At 36.0% G+C, this 17444-nt stretch overlaps 1 protein-coding gene across 1 annotated transcript; it reads left to right on the top strand.

Annotated features, from left to right (window-relative positions):
- The first annotated feature begins 226 nt into the window (after positions 1-226).
- ZFX (zinc finger protein X-linked) lies at positions 227-17054 on the top strand. The gene is made up of 8 exons (XM_026721302.2): positions 227-873; positions 2805-2893; positions 3864-4427; positions 8226-8369; positions 9056-9199; positions 9285-9419; positions 10199-10336; positions 14649-17054. The coding sequence occupies exons 2-8, from the start codon at positions 2833-2835 to the stop codon at positions 15833-15835; spliced, it is 2373 nt and encodes a 790-aa protein (XP_026577087.1). The 5' UTR covers positions 227-873; positions 2805-2832; the 3' UTR covers positions 15836-17054.
- The last annotated feature ends 390 nt before the right edge of the window (positions 17055-17444 follow it).

Below are 17444 nucleotides of genomic sequence, written 5' to 3'. Positions count from 1 at the left end.
GCATTTTCTAACTAAGGTTGCATATTCTGACTTGGAAAAATAGCTGTACAATAAATAGTACCCCTGACTCCCTATAAAACCAGAAACAGAAAATATGGTAGATAACTGAATTTACCAAAACGATTGATAATACATGAACCGGGCTTAAAGCACAGTACTTCAGTTTCCTGGCCTTCTGTGTAAGAAAAATATTCTCCATCAAATGGAGAAGGGGAGGGCGGAGGGAAGAGATAGAGAGCGGGATAATACTTTCATTAAAAATGCCGTAATAAGGTACCTCTTATTTTCTTTTTCAAAAGGCTGTGGATAAATTTATTTTCGGCAAGCGAGGGGGATGTTTTACGATTCGGGAGGCGGGGGTGCCCGGGGCAATGCCTGTGGAGAAGCCACCCCAAAATGTTGGGGATTTTCCAGGCCTAAAGAACTCATTCCCCGGCGCCGAGTTCAGCAAGTCTGAGCCAGGAACGGAACTTTACGGCCGAGCTGGAACGGAGGCGGCGGCAGGAGAGGCAGCTGCAGCGGGAGGGGTTTGCAGGGACCCACCACCCTTATACTTCATCCACCCGGCCCGGCCCGGCTCCTTCTCGGTCGCGCGGCCGGTCTGGCCCGGCCTGGGGCCGAAGAGCAGGCGGCTCAAGCAGCAGCGGCGCCGGCAACTCCTTCCGCATTTCCCTGGTTCTCTCACGGGCAGTGACGTGACGTGCTGACGGCTGCCCGGCCCGGGGAGCTTGGCCGCTTCCACTCAGCTCCGAGCTCGGCCCCTCCCTCCCCTTCGCTCCCGCCCGCCCGCCCCGCCGCCGCGACACTACCACCGAGATCGGCCCAGCTACGCGGAGAAAGGCCTCCCAGAGCCCGCCGCCACCGCCCCGCCTGGTAAGCAGCACGGGACAGGCCCAAGCTAGGCCCTTACCCCAGCGCGGAACCAGGCCTCGACTCCTGAGAAGGCCGCAGCTAGGCCGCGCAGCGTTCCTTCTTGCAGGAACGGGCCGGAAGCCTTGTAGGGGGGTCGGGCAATTGTAGCTCAGCTTCCAGAGAGAGAAAGACGGTGGGCTGTTGTAGGATGCACGAGAAATGGGGGTCAGGCATTCTTAGAGGACAGTGGGGCCAGGCCTGAAACGAAGGGATCGCTGCTAGGAGGAGACAAGATGGCGGCGGCAAGGGAGGCTTTAGGAAGAGTGCCGGACGCCATCTTGAATTAATCGCTTCTGGCCCCAGACAGTCCCCATTACAGGCGGGCAGGGCAGGGCAGGGCGGAGACGGCGCCAGTGGGGGAAGCTTGCCCCTCCCCTCTATCCCTCCTTTTCTTGTGCCCAGTTGTCCTGCTCGGCTACTCCCGATCCCTGCATATTTTAGTCCCTCCACATTCTTCCCTTTCACGTAATATCCAGCGGGTGCAGAGGCATTTTCTACCTATTATTGCTTTGCCTCCTAACCCTGCATAGCAGACAATGACCGACGGAACACGAGTGATTATTCACATAGTTCCCCCTCCCCCTTATGCTGATACAGGAAGGGCTGTTTGCAGCGCTTGGTAGTGGGTTTTGTCTTTCCGCAAAAAATAACTTCCTAACCATGAACCAACTGCCAGTGGCGACAGATACCGAGGAAAATATAGTCTGGGTCAGTTGCATTAATTAAGAAAAGCTGATTGCATGATGGGCTTGAGGGAGCAAGCCTGTCATGAGGGAGCATAGTGGTGCCACAGCTTAAGCACCAGAATTAAATTCAAAATCCCACCAGAAACAAGCTTCCAAGTGCACACTTGTGCAGAGAGAAAGTAGTCAAGGAAAGCATATGTTCTAATAAATTTATTAGTAATTAGGTGTCATAAATCCTGTGGCCTCTTGTTCATTTGATAATTTTAATTTTAGTAATCAAGCAATCATCGGTACTAAATACTACCATAGGATGGCTAATAATTTATAATTTGAATTATAGAAATTGAAAAGCAGCCTAGAGATTTTTTTTCCTATTGGTGTGATATGCGAAGTAGGTAAATTGAATTAGATTTTTTAAAAACCCTCAAAAGTAAATAATGGTATTTTATTATTGTTTTGAAACAACATATTGCAGTCAGTAAACAAGCATCTGAAAAACAAATGTGATAGACAATAGCTTCCGAGTAATAAGGGTTGATGTAAAGAATACTAACTTGCACTAGAAGAGAAAGTATTAGTCAAGACTTCTACAGAAGATACACAATTTAGGCAGGAAAGCAAAGATGTAGAATGTATTTATGGGAATGCTTATTTCAACAGATGCATTCACAAAGGCATGAGCAGGAAAACTTTTTATACTTATGAAATGAATGGAAGCAGAAATGTACGCCAGATACTATAGTACTGGTATTACATTTTAGTATACTGTATTCAGGACTCAACAATGCCAGTCAAGCAAATAAAAAGTTTTTAATTATCCAGAAGCTTTAGGTATTAAAATAGATGATATTGGGAAAATACAGTTAGTACTTGCTAACTTTAAGATTCAGATTATACCAAAAGACTATAGTCTAACCGAAAATGCCACAATGTTCATGTATAGGGAGAAAAGCATGAAATGTTACAAAGAAGGTATTGATATTTTGTTCTGGTACAAGTGAATTCTCTCATTGCTTATAAGAGGCAATGAAGGGACATCAACATAGCCATTCTTTTTGTGCTTACTCAGGAATGGGGCAAAATGTTCAAGTCTCAAGGATATGACAATTTTTCCCCCAATGCAGCTCTGATTGCAATATATATGACGTGCTAGTCTGGGACACTTATTAAAAGTCTATACAAAACACATTCATTTTGATTTTATAGACATTGTGACTGATGAGATTTAAAGGCCATGGATGAGGATGGGCTTGAACTACAGCCACATGACCCACATGCATTTTTTGATCCAACAGGTATGTAAGAAAATAATACGTAAGCTTCTTTTCCTAAACTCTATAACTATTGGCTCTTTAGTAATGAATCCAGATTACTTTTATTACTCAAGTCTGGATCTAATTTATTTAATAATTAATCTAATGTAGAACTATTTTAGAATAGTTAATCTATTTTTAGGCTGAAAAATATAAGGAATATTATATATGTTTCAAATATTTACATATGATTATTGTTGTGTACCAGGTTTTTTAATAAAGACAAGATAATTTACTAACTTTGTGGGAAGACAGATTATGAAGTCTGTGAAAACTGATCGAAAAAAAGGTTATCCATTAGCTTTTAAAATAGTTTTTTATCTTCTATCACACTAAATTATTTTGAGGAAATATTGCTGGTTGCTAGCAAGTAGGAAGCAAATTATATAGAATATAGGCAGTCCTCGACTTACAACCTTTCATTTAATAACTGAAGTTATACTGTACTGAAGTTATACAGTACTGAAAAAGTGACTTATGACCGTTTTTCATGCTTACCACCATTGCAACATCCCAACAGTCACATAATCAAAATTCAGATGATTTGCAATTGTCTCATATTTATGATGGTTTTAGTGTCCCGGGGTCATGTGATCAACTCTTGCGACCTTCTGAGAAGCAGAGTCAATGGGGAAGCAAGATTCATTTACAACCATATTACTGACTTAAGAACTGCAGTAATTCACTTAACAACTATGGCAAGAAATGTCATAAAATGGGGCAAAACTCACTTAACAATAGAAGTTTTGGCCTCATTGTGGTCATAAGTTGAGGACTACCTGTGTATGACTTTCATAATTTGCACGGCAGGATGAGTAAAGCCCTTCAGGTTAAGTTTGTTTCTGATATGGTAAATAAGTTAGAGGTATCCCTGTTATATCATAATCAAAATTTGATGATTATTCCTTAACTAAGATGTATGATAATATAGGATATAATTTATATATTCCAGGAGCTGATGAAACGCATTTGAACGGAGATGAAATTGTTGTCGAAATACAGGAAACTGTATATGTATCAGATGTAGAAGATTCTGACATAGCTGTACATAATTTTGTCCCTGATGATCCAGATTCTGTAGTAATTCAAGATGTCATTGAGGATGTGGTTATAGAAGATGTTCAGTGTCCAGATATCATGGAAGATACAGATGTATCTCAAACTGTTGTTATTCCTGAACCAGTGCTGGACACTGATGTCACTGAAGAAATGTCTTTATCACACTGCAGTGTTCCAGAAGATGTTTTATCATCTGAAATAGCTTCAGCAATGGCAATACCTGAACATGTACTCACAAATGAATCAATACATGTACCTGATATTGAACATATGGAACATGTTCATGACCATAATAGTGTTGTAGAAGCAGAAATTGTCACAGATTCTCTTGGAGAAGATGTAGTTTCAGAAGTCTTAGTGACAGACTCTGCTTCTGAAGCTGTAATTGATGCCAGTGGAATATCTGTGGAGCATAATGATGAAAAAAACAACTGTGAAGACTACCTGATGATTTCCTGTAAGTGTCTGGGTAAACTATTTTAAGGACTGCAGTTTAAACTACAGAATTTTCATCCAGGCTATCCTGCTGATTTTGTTCTTGGATTTTGGTAGTGCTAATCTATACAACTTGTAGGCAGTTTTAGATCCTGACATTTCATGTATCAGGAATGTAACAAACACATTTAACTCTTATTTCCATTCTACATAATAATTGAATTGAATTAGTTTCTGGTGCCTAATATAAAAATAATTTGTTTGGTAACAAGAACAATTTTGTTGTTAAAAATAAATAATTTAAAGTTAAAATAATAAAATTAGCATTAGCATGCCTATGACTTTAACATTATTTTTAAAAAAAAATGTTTTGCAGTGAACATTCCCATTTCATTGGGATTGGGATTGAATATTAGTATCACTTTAGTGGGATGGTAACAGTGTTCAGTGCACCTCAGCATATCGTCATGTCAGCCACATGACTACTGTAATGTCTTTGGACAACACTGGCTCCTTGGGCTAGGATATGGAGAATGAGCTCTGCCTCCTAGAGTCAAACATGACTGGATAAGGGAAACTTTTACCATTACCTTTTTTACTATTAAAATATCCATTTGTTGCTGCATCAATCACCTATCATTCTTTGATCACTGGGCTGCAAGCTTTGAACTAATGTGCAAAATCCATCACTTGACACCTGTTATTATTAAAATCATAGAGTTACTATATGTTTTTGAGACTGATAGACTAGTACTTTACACTTATTCATAGGATCTGAAATAGTCTTCTTCCCCAATTTGCAAGGTACCCATTCTTACATTATTTAGTTCCTACTGGAAATCCAGAGCTTTCTATGGATCATCCTTATATGTAAATTTTGTTATTTTTGTTTATTTTCCATTCTTCCATCTTTTTAATGAATAAAAGTTGTATATCATTTTAATCTATTCTTGTATTTCAATAATTTTAGGTTTAAGATGCAGTTGTTTAAGAAATCTGTATAGGGATACATTAAATAAATATATTAATCTGTGAATGGTTGCCAGCAGAAATACAGGATGGAGAGCTAACTGGCAACAGTTAAAGGATTGAAGTAATATTGATTTCTGGTTTTTTTAATCAGAAAAGAATAATAGAGGAAGTGTACAGTGATGAACAGTATATGATATGTGAATATGGTAGCAAAAGAAGAATGAAGTGAGAGGGTCAAATATACTGGTAGTCTGAAACTTACACCCACAGTTGAGTCCAAAATTTCCATTGCTAAGCAAGACAATTGTTAACCCTATTTAACCTTTCTTGCCACAGTTGTTAAATGAAACACTGCAGTTGTTAAGTTCATAACATGGTTGTTAAGGACTCTGGCTTCTCCACTGATTTTGCTTCTCAGAAAGTTGCAAAGGGGGTCATATTACCCAGGTCAAATGTCATAAATACAAGCCAGTTGCCAAGTGTCTGAATTTTGATCACATGCCCAGGATGATCCCACAATGGTTGTGTGAAAAACGGTCATAAGTCACTTTTTCAGTATTGCAACTTTGAATGGCCACTAAATGAATAATTGTAAGTCGAGGATTATCTGTAACTGAAATAGTAAAAAAAGAACTATTTCCTAAATTGAGAACTACTTTATATAAATGTGCACACTCTTGTGGCTAATATTTCTAGGCAAATACAGATCTTAAAAATAAATATATTAGTATCTGTGATTAACAGGGAACATGTTGCAGTCTATTTCTTAAGTCACAAGCTCTTGATTTGCTGTTCCATGAAATTACAGTTTATTGCTGAGTTCAGTGTCTTTTGCAGGGTAGTGATAATGTGCTTTGTTGCCTTTTTCTTAGTACTGTAGTACTATTGTTTGCCAGATGCAGAATTGCAATAATATTTAAAGTTGTTGAAAAATACAGTCCTAAACGAAGGAAGTATTCCTGCATCGTTAACAAAGCCACATTATACACTAGAAATCTAGGAGTAATCTTTCATGATGTAACAGCAGCTGACCAACAGTAGATGATGTGAGGACTTCTCTATATCCTCTTAAAATTGATTTGTCTTTTTTTCTTAATAATATGCAGACTGCTAGACTCTTATTATGCATGAGCGTGTTATAATCCTTATTTCCTAAAAAAATATACTTTACTATTTTTCTTGTGGAAATTATAAATCTGTATTTGTTATGATTTGATGTGAATAGCTGTTGTAATGTGCTAGGTGAAAGTTTCCCACAGCGTTAATTTTTTTCTTACAGCCTTATTAGAAAGTTGTACATGTTTTATACTATTTGTCTAGTCTAGTCTATCTATAAGATTATTGCAAAGTAATACAAAAACTCGCTTTTCAAATTCAGTATTTTTTACATAATCTAATTATACAATGTGACATACTGTAGACACTTATTTTGTTGATTGTGATGGAAATTTAATTTATTCCTGTAATATGTGAGATATTGTGGAGGATTTTGCTGATGGTGTCTTTCCCAGCCTTTTAGTTGTTTAAAATCATTTCCAATGTAACTGCAATGCATTATTGCAAAATGACAAACCTATGGAAATTACAAATTATATGAAATGACTATATATAGAATGCTATTGTATATGGGAGATATGAAAAATAAGAGGATTAACAATTCTTTAATTAATAAATTGAATTAAGAAATGCTGTGAAACTAAGAAAAACAAGAATGATATCGCAGGTCTGAATAAAGGATTGATTTTGTAGGTTGAAGATCATGAATGCTTTGATAAATTTGAATTAAAGACAAATATGTATCAGAAGCTATGAATGAATTTCATTTATATTGAGGTGTATAAAATAGCATTTCATAGATTAATTATAATTTCATGTTAAGAGTCATGAATGGATGATAGAAACAAGATAAGCATGATCATGCATACCTATTCAAAGAAAAGGCTTAGCGAAGAATACAAAAATGATGAGAAGTATTGAATGAGGAGCAGAATATTAGGGTTAGCGTTGGGGTTGGCATGTGAAGCATGAGTTTGAGAATAAGTAGCATGAGCATGAGTAGCATCAGTAGTGAATCGGGAAGAAAAGGAACAAGGGGAAAATAGAATGATTGCAAGAAGTACAAAGCCTGCTTGTAAAACATAGAAAATGAATGGAAAGTAGACATCAGGAAAAATGTGGAAATGTCTTGGGAAAAATGGAAAGAATTAAATGAAGAGTTATACTAATGAGAAGTATACGAAAGAATTGTGAAATTGTGAGGTGAAAGGCTGTGAATGGGATATATAGATATAGTAATATTTCCGCGTAGAGAAAAACAATTGCAAAAAATATAATAAAAATACAAGAAATTGTTATGATTAAAAGATGGAAAATGTAGACAGATTTGAAATAAAAACATTTGGCGAATGAAAAAGTTAAACACAAATTCTTTTAATTGGAATTAAAAATAAAAGTTATGCAATAATTGGGGTAAAACTCAAAATAAGGGAAGACCGAAGAATTTAGCAAGTATGGCGCAGCATTTTCCTGAGCAGATTGGATACAGACCAGATTTCTGTTTAATGGATATTGAAAAATGTATGAATGTGAGGAAGAAAGTTTATTGTACTTTTGTTGATTTAAAGAAGGTGTTTAATAAAATAAATAAGATTTAGTTATGGAATGTTTTGTAGGAATATGGAGTTAAAGGCAATAATAGTGTACTGTGGAAATAAAGTATATGTGCAAATAAATGGAATGCTTGGCAAATAATTGATGTCCCCTTGGGTTTTAATGTATAAACACATAAATGCTTGTAATTTATGTTAGAGGTATGTTAATGTGATAAATATTGTGGATTTTCTTGTAGTGGATGATGCTGTCAAAACAGAAGCTGACAACTCTGTTAACCTTAAATCTGAGTCAGAAAGTGATCCATGTAAAATGGATGGCATTTGCCCAGAAGTCATCAAAGTCTACATTTTCAAAGCTGATCCTGGAGAAGATGACATAGGTGAGGTTTTCTTAAATGAAAGAAAAAAATAATATTTTGATGTTTAGAGGTCTCAAGATGAAAACTGAATCTTCAAGAAATGTTCTGAGAATTTGTCATACTAAAAGTGAAAAGAACCTTGAAACACCCTATGAATGACATCCCTAACTGTTGTTGTTGCTGTTGCTGTTGTTATTATTATTCATGTAGTGTAACATATATAGAGCCAGTTTGGTTAGGGTTCTGGCCTAGGTGTCTCTTACACGTAAAAGCAGACTGAGTGACTTTGGACCAGTCAATCTCTCAGGCCAACTGACCTCAAAGGGTTGTTGTGGGGAAAATTAAAAAGCAGGCAAACTACCTATGCTTGCCCCCTTGAGGTATATATATTTAAAGGTGGGTTAAAAATCTACTAATAAGTTAAACTTTGGTCAGTTATCTTACTTCGTAAAAATACAGACAATGTACTTAGTCTATGATCCTATACATGTTTATTAAATTAATATAATGAAGCTTATATTTCGATAGGATTTTCATAATATCCCTCTTGTTTTACTCAGTTCTTTCCAAATGTCTAGTTAATAGATCTTCTTTCACACCTTTTAAACATTTGTATTACTGTTTTTTTTTCCAGTTTCTTGAAGTTGAACCATAGTGTAATAGAAGCATATTCATACAAATAATGTTGATAATTTTTTTTAACATAGGAGGCACAGTAGACATTGTGGAAAGTGAATCTGACAATGACCATGGTGAAACTTTAATTAACCAAAATAGCAGTGTTCGCATTCCAAGAGAAAAAATGGTCTATATGACAGTAAATGATTCTCAGCATGATGATGAAGATTTAAGTAAGTATGTGACCTTCATTTGGAGTAAAAATTTTAAAGGTTTTTAAAAATATACAAAACACACATTACATGTTTCTTCTATTAGATGTTGCTGAAATTGCTGATGAAGTCTATATGGAAGTGATAGTGGGAGAGGAAGATGCAGCAGCAACTCATGAACAGCAAATTGATGACAGTGAAATCAAAAGCTTTATGCCAATAGCTTGGGCAGCAGCTTATGGTAGGTCATTACTCCCCAAAATTAAAGATTACTAGTAAGGATATTGGTTTTTGGTCTTCTGTATTAAAAAATTAATCTTTCTGAATTTCAGCCAGAATTACATATGAGTACATATATATTATTTGAAATGATTTATCATTTATTTGAAACTGTACAGGAATTAAGAAGAAAATTGTAATATAACATTTAGATTTTTGTCATGTTTATTATACTTATTTTCTTTTCATCGGAACTTCCAACCTGTGTCCATTTCTTTTACATGCATCCATCAATGTAAGAGAACGTTTGATGCTCTCATCCCATAAAGGTGGAAGGTTTCTAGTTGACTTACAATCAGCCACAATATTACGTGCATCTTCCAGTGGCATTGGAAAAATAGACTTTGGTAATTGGATTCTATGGTGTCTGTTTCCCAAGAGCATCTTATCTATCTTTTACAGTATTCTTTCTATCTGTATGTTTGTCATGATGTGATTAAATTCATGCTGCGAATATGTATGTATAATACTTGAGGCTCTTTCCATGGTTAGTGAGGACAGTGAGAAAAATATAGATATATATTGGCAAAAGCCACACATGAATAATTCACTGAATAGAAGAAGACTTGATTTTTTAAATCTAAATCTTGCTTACTGTCTTTGTTGACTACAAAGATATCCAAATTTATTTATTAACACCAAGAGCTCGTTTTTCAGACTTATCTTTTAAAAATATAAAAATCATATTCAGAAATAGTACATGGACTAATCCTTAGAATGCTAAATTCTGATCCACACTAGGAAATAATGATGCAGTTGAAAACCGAAATGGAACTGCAAGTGCCCTCTTGCACATAGATGAGTCTTCTGGTCTTGGAAGGCTAGCAAAACAAAAACCAAAGAAAAGGAGAAGATTGGAATCCAGACAATATCAAACAGGTAATAACTCAGCTTCTGTTTGCTTGAAAATAGAATTGGAAATGGAAATGCATTCTCCATTAGCATTTTTAAAAGCATCTATCTGTATACATTCTTGGTGGGAGTTTTGTGTAATATTGCTGCTTTATTGGGGTTCAAATATCATCACAAAATGTATTTGAAATGGTTTCAAATAACTTTTTTTTTCAGGAGGAAAATTATGAAACTTAGGTTGAATGCTATAAAATAAGAAAAATGGAAGAGAAATTAAACCAGGGATTGGCTGAAACTCTGCATGGAAGTTTCAACCAATAGAAGATGCTGAATAATACACATTGGGGATCATTTTTAAGTATGTTTGAATATATCCACATGTTCTCTGGATACATCCAATATGATATAAGATTTTGAATATAGAATACATTTTTCTAATGATTAAAAAAACTCATAGTTTTTTATCTTTTGCTTAGGGAAGACTTGTTTCAAAATCTTATAAGTTTTAGATACATACAGAAACTCCCATCAGGTTTGTTATGCCAACTAATGCATTGCTTACAATTCTCAGGATATGATACACACTTTGAAAAGAGGTTGACACAAGTGAACTTGTCAACAGAAAGTTATGTCCTAACACATAACACGGAAAGAAAATGAAGCTGCACTGGCATAGCATTCAAGAACTTATTGGAATGCAAGAATTAAAGGAAATTATCCTAGGCATACTGCAATGTCACATTGCTACACTGTACAAATGGGTTTTGGTGAGACAGAAAATGGGAAGGTTTGCAATTGTACTGCACTCCTTTGGACAGAGAGCTCTGATGTCATTCTTGGGATCTGCTGGAGCCATTTTCCCATTTAGGAGTCACAGTTGTAAGTGCTCCTATTGGGACCATTTTGGCTATTATTCTTCTCTTCTCCCCGCATTCCCTGCCCCGAGACACATACATATAATAAGAGACAGTTTGATATACTAATTAGGGCATCAGATTAGAAATTAGGAGTCTTAGTCCTGCCTTTAGGCACAAAAACCATCTGAGTGACCTTTGCCTGGTCACTTTTACTCAATCCTAGGAAGGAGGCAATAGCAAACCATTCCTGAAAAACCTTGTCAAGAAGACAGAATTAGACACGAATGGAAGAAATACCATATATGCACACAAATAAACTACATAATTGCTTCCCAATGTCCATTATTAATTTATTTGGTTACATGGCTACATATGGTTACAATCTTATGTTTTGAAGAAGTAATAGTACATATGGTAGGTTACAACTGATATTTAAAGTGAAAAATACATCTTATGGTGGGGCAAGTGTGACTAAAAGTGTGGATGTGGCAAGAGATGGGATGTAAAGTAGCTGAGAAGGCTGACATTAATAAATCTTATGAGGATTGGACAAGAAAGAGTTGGACCAAAAGACAGCACTGAGGCATTGGTCACAGCAGAGCAAGACCAGCCATTAAGAACCAGATCCAAAGAATGTATGTATCACTAGAACAGGACCTGAGTTGTAAAGTGCAGACAGGCTTCAGGGATAGTCCAATATGTAGTAGCAAGTAGTTGGCATTGTATATAGGAAGAGTGTGTGGGCTATTTCCCATCCAAGTCCAGATGGGAAATTCCACAGAAGGTTGTGGAGAATAATGGCTAATATCCTGTGGAACTTCCAAATCAGAGGTGGTATTCAGCAGGTTCTGACCAGTTCTGAAGAACCGGTAGTGGAAATTTTGAGTAGTTCAGAGAACTGGTAGTGGAAATTTTGAGTAGTTTGAAGAATCAGCAAATACCACCTCTGACTGGCCCCGCCCCCATTTATTCTCCACCTCCCAAGTCCCAGCTGATTGGCTGGATTTTCTTTTGTTGCCCTGTACAGGAGAGTAGAGTTAGAAAGCAGGTTAGTGGGGTGGGGAGAGAATGGGGGTTTTACAGTATCCTTCACCTGGAGTGGATAAGTATGGAGATTTAGCAGTAACCCTAACCCTAACCCTGCCACTGCCCACCAAGCCACACCGTACCCACCAAGCCACGCCTACAGAACCGATAGTAAAAATGTTTGAATCCCACTATTGTTCCAAATCCATGCAGATTGGCAGGAAAAGTAAAGGTCAAAGTTGTCCCCAGTGGTGGTAGAAGAAGAGTGACACCTAAACTAGGAAAGCGGCTCCAACAGATTGCAGGAACATAAGAGCTCTGAGTCCAGAAGAATGCAGTACTAAGAATAGCTAACATACTATGTAAAACCCTCAACTTTCCAGGTCTCTGATAGAAGATTCAAGATTGAAGAAAACTCATAATGCACACACATTTTTTTAGTAAAGAAGGCAGCTGACATACATTATATTCTTTCCTTCTCCTATTTTCCTCACAACCCCCCTGTGAGATGGTCTGTATTGAAAGAGAGTGACTTGCCCAAACTAATCCAGATGGCTGTCATGCCTAAGGCGGGACTAGAATTCACGACCCCCTGGTTTCTAATTAGCATCTTAATCAGTACACCAAATTGGCTCCCAACATAGTCCCAATCTTATATTTTCAGGAAATAATAGCTTATGTATTTGGTTACATGTGATGTTTCAAGTGAGATATATCTGATGGTGGGGTAAGTATGACTAAAAAGTACAAGTAGTCCTCGACTTACAGTAGTTCCTTTAGAACCATTGAAAGTTACAAAGGCATTGAAAAAAGTGACTTGTGACCTTTTGTAACCCTTTGTGGCATCCCCACAGGGACATAATTAAAATTCAGATGCTTGGCAGCTGACTCATATTTATGACAATTGCAGTGTCCTGTGGTCATAAGATTACCTTTTGCCACCTTCTGACAAGCAAAATCAGATTCACTTAACAGCCATGTTATTAACTGCAGTGATTCACTTAACAACTGTTTCAAGAAAGGTCATAAAATGGGGCAAAACTCACTTAACAAATGTCTCACTTAGCAACAGAAATTTTGGGCTCAGTTGTTAAGGACTACCTGTATAAATATCAAGAATTGAGAAGTGACAGGAAATAGGCAGTTTACCAAATCTTCCAAACTCTGTTGGGATAAACACAATTATTTTAAATCAATTCTATTTCTTTTGTAGTTAGGAAAGATATTTAGGAGCAGTTGCATCTCAAATTTTAATAAATAAATAAGCAGTCAGTATAGTCAGCTATTTTACCATGTTATGGTCATGAACATTTAGCAGTAACTTATATTGTTTATGGATGGACAGGGCAAAACCATAGCAAACTATAGTGACATCATTTTACAAATGCTGCCACCAGGTACTTGCTTCTTAACATCTGATGCAGTATGCAATTTATAGCATATTATGGTGATGTCACAGTCATCCTTTGCTCCATTCCACAAAAGTATAAGGACATGGATATTAAAGAGAAACAACTGCAATAATGAATACAATAAGATTATGTATATATTGATGTGTGCCTGTTGCCAAGACAACAGGCACACACATTGTTATAGGTGTGGTTAGTGTAGAAGCCATGGACACACACTTCCTGGCATCTTTAGTGAAATGCATTTGAGGCCTGGCCAGTTAATGGAAGAGCAAGTTTGCTATTAAAATTCGGCCTTTTGCTGGTATAGTTACAGTGACTATCAAGGGGTATAGATATACTGTGTAAGTATTTGCATTAACTTTTCTATAATGTTATGTAATATCTTTCTGAAAATCTCTGTTCAAAAACATCATTTCAATCTATAGTTAACATTACGTTCTATTAATGACTGGTAGACTGATTTCTCATTTAAAAGTAACATACTATCTTCAACTTCTGTCTTGATGGATGTTTTCCATCAATACACACAGGTATATGTGTATATCTGTGTTGTATACTTTTGGAGAGTATTATCTTCAAACATGTCAGATGTGAGTCATTTCTTGAAAATATATCTATTCTCACAAGGTTCCTTTGAGAGAATGCAGATGTTGCAATTGCTGACATATCAAGATATTCCTTTCCACAGGGTTAATTTGTCTAATTAAGTGATATGTTGGCACTTGACATTGCTCCCAATTATTGAAATTCAATAAGCCTTTCATATTTCTGTTGGAAGATTTTTAATTTTGAGGCACAAAGCTGACATACCATTGTAATTACTTCTTGACAATTAATTGATCTGAACTTAATTTGCAGTTTGAGCAGTGTTCAGGATTTGATATCCTATGTATGTCAGTGTAAAACTTAAGCATGTGCTTAATTTTGCTACTAAAGCTAATAGGAATTTAAAATGTATAACTTCTCTGTAATTATGCTAGTGCTTGCCAGGTATTTAGTAAATGCCATTTTTATTATTTTTTTCTTTTTTCTTTTATTATGCAGCCATAATTATTGGGCCTGATGGCCATCCTTTGACTGTCTACCCTTGTATGATTTGTGGAAAGAAATTTAAATCCAGAGGCTTCTTGAAAAGACACATGAAAAATCACCCAGAGCACCTTCTTGCTAAGAAAAAATATCGATGCACTGATTGTGATTACACTACAAATAAAAAGTTAAGTCTGCATAATCACCTTGAGAGCCACAAGCTTACTACCAAGACTGAGAAACTAATTGAATGTGATGAATGTGGGAAAAGTTTCTCTCATGCAGGAGCTTTGTTTACACATAAGATGGTGCACAGGGACAAAGCGGCAAACAAAATGCACAAGTGCAAATTCTGTGAGTATGAAACAGCCGAGCAAGGATTACTGAATCGTCACCTTCTAGCTGTACATAGCAAAAACTTTCCGCATATTTGCGTGGAATGTGGAAAAGGATTTCGGCATCCATCAGAGCTCAAGAAACACATGCGAATCCATACTGGTGAAAAGCCCTATCAATGCCAGTATTGTGAGTATAGGTCTGCTGACTCTTCTAACCTGAAAACTCATGTAAAGACTAGGCATAGTAAAGAAATGCCATTCAAGTGTGACATTTGTTTTCAAATATTTTCTGATACCAAAGAACTGCAACAGCACATTCTTATGCATCAAGAAAGCAAAACACATCAGTGTCTGCACTGTGATCACAAAAGCTCAAACTCAAGTGATTTAAAAAGACATATAATTTCCGTTCACACAAAAGACTATCCTCACAAGTGTGACATGTGTGATAAAGGCTTTCATAGGCCTTCAGAACTGAAAAAACATGTTGCAGTGCACAAAGGAAAAAAGCTGCACCAGTGCAGACATTGTGACTTTAAGATTGCAGATCCATTTGTTCTGAGTCGTCATATTCTCTCAGTTCACACAAAAGATCTTCCGTTCAGATGCAAGAGGTGTAAGAAAGGATTCAAGCTGCAAATGGAACTCAAAAAACACATGAAAACACACAGTGGTAGAAAAGTTTATCAGTGTGAGTACTGTGAATATAGCACTACAGATGCCTCAGGTTTCAAGCGGCATGTTATTTCCATTCATACAAAAGACTATCCCCACCGTTGTGAATTCTGTAAAAAAGGCTTTCGAAGGCCTTCAGAGAAGAATCAACACATTCTGCGGCATCATAAAGACATTGGGTTACCATGAGGATTCAAAGATAGGGATTTGGGAAGGGTATAAAAGATTTGCTATTTAGGCCGTCATTGTATTTTAAAGCAGATCTTACAAATGAAATACTGCATTTTATTTAGTGCTGTATACAGATAGGAATATTGCTTCTAGTTGACTTTTATACATTTTGTTCATTAGTGTGTTCTGAATTATCTTTTGTTTGTTTAATAAATGAGGAAAGATGGCAACAATAAAGTTGCATTTAATAAAGTAAACTTCGTCTTATACTGAATTTTTCAATTACATTAATTCTTTGAAATGTTTGCCTGCCAATTTTGACATAAATTAAATTTCTAATTTGCTCAAAGATGTCATCTAGAAAGCTGTTCAAAAGTCAGCAGAATTAATGTCAAAATACTGCATTGTACAATAGGATCCACTTGATTGTCCCATTGGTATTTAAAGAACTTACAACAAGCTATTCATTTGAGTGGTTATTTAACTTTTTTCCAATACTGATGTTATTTCTTTATCGTATTGAATACTTCCATAATGTAGAAATACATTGGTTGCTGGGAGCATTTATTTTCAGTAGGGTGAATTTTAAAGAAAAACTTGAGGCACTTGTTCATTAAGTATTCATTACCTGCTTCTCTGCTTTTTTGTTCTGTGTTACAAATGTAATTGTATTTTTGAAACATATTGTTTCAGTTGTTGACAACAGATATTCAATTGACTGTTGCTAGGTTTATTCCAAATTAAATGCAGTTTTATTACAAGACTCTAACTGTATGGAATTTTTGGTTTGGTCTCATTTTTATCTACCTGGATCTTTGGATAGCTTTCAAAGATAAACCATCTGGAGGGAGAACAGGTGGAGCAATAAATAATAGAAGCATGTCATTTTAAAGAAACATTTATTTTCTTCCAGTTTTAAAATGTTTCTTTTATGGATGCAGAATTTTCCTTACCAAAATAATTTCAGGAGAAAGGAATTAGACCTTCATGCCAATGGCTATTAAGCAGTAACTTTTTAATTATCCCATTATTTCTGTCCATTTGTACACTTATGGATATGACCATGACTTATGGACATGTTGAATGACCACCATATGCTTTAAAATTATTGCTAAGTTAAAGCTGCTTCAATCTGTTTCATAGTAAATGTTTCATTAGTTTATAATGTTCTAAATCTAAAGCATGCTGGAAACTTGACGAATAAAACCTTTCATGTTTCAAATGAAATCAAAGCTAATTTTTTAAAATGTAGTATTCTGATTATGTTCTGTTAGCTTGCTTTTTCTCATCTGTCCTCCCTAACTTTGATACCTAGAATTCACTGATTAAATGTATTGAAAGTGAACAAAAGTTTAAGCAGTTTTGCATCATGCTTTCCCATGTCTCATCCCTCCTTTCCTTTCATCAAAAACATAAGGATTCCAAATCATCAGTTTTATATTATATTACATTGTCAGATATTATAATGTGTGTATGTACATTCCTTCACATAGCTCTCTATTCCCTGGGTGATTCATTTTAATATAAAATTAGAATTATAATACAAATAGTTGTGATACAAACAAAAAAGCTTAATGTTAACATCTTATTTTGTATGAATTGTAAGATGTATGTGGAATTATGTTTG

This window comes from Pseudonaja textilis, chromosome 8 (assembly GCF_049901715.1).
Source record: "Pseudonaja textilis isolate UNSWEBS1 chromosome 8, rPseTex1.2, whole genome shotgun sequence".
NCBI classification, from domain to species: Eukaryota; Metazoa; Chordata; class Lepidosauria; order Squamata; family Elapidae; genus Pseudonaja; species Pseudonaja textilis.
The sequence above is the reverse complement of the archived record's forward strand: the minus strand, read 5'-3'. Positions and strand labels throughout refer to the sequence as shown.

Excerpts from the sequence above, each read along its gene's own strand:
- ZFX (XM_026721302.2), top strand. The coding sequence starts at position 2,833 with ATGGATGAGGATGGGCTTGAACTACAGCCACATGACCCACATGCATTT. Across the intron at positions 9,200-9,284 it reads GCATGATGATGAAGATTTAA|ATGTTGCTGAAATTGCTGAT; the intron begins GTAAGTATGTGA and ends TTCTTCTATTAG. Across the intron at positions 10,337-14,648 it reads ATCCAGACAATATCAAACAG|CCATAATTATTGGGCCTGAT; the intron begins GTAATAACTCAG and ends TTTATTATGCAG.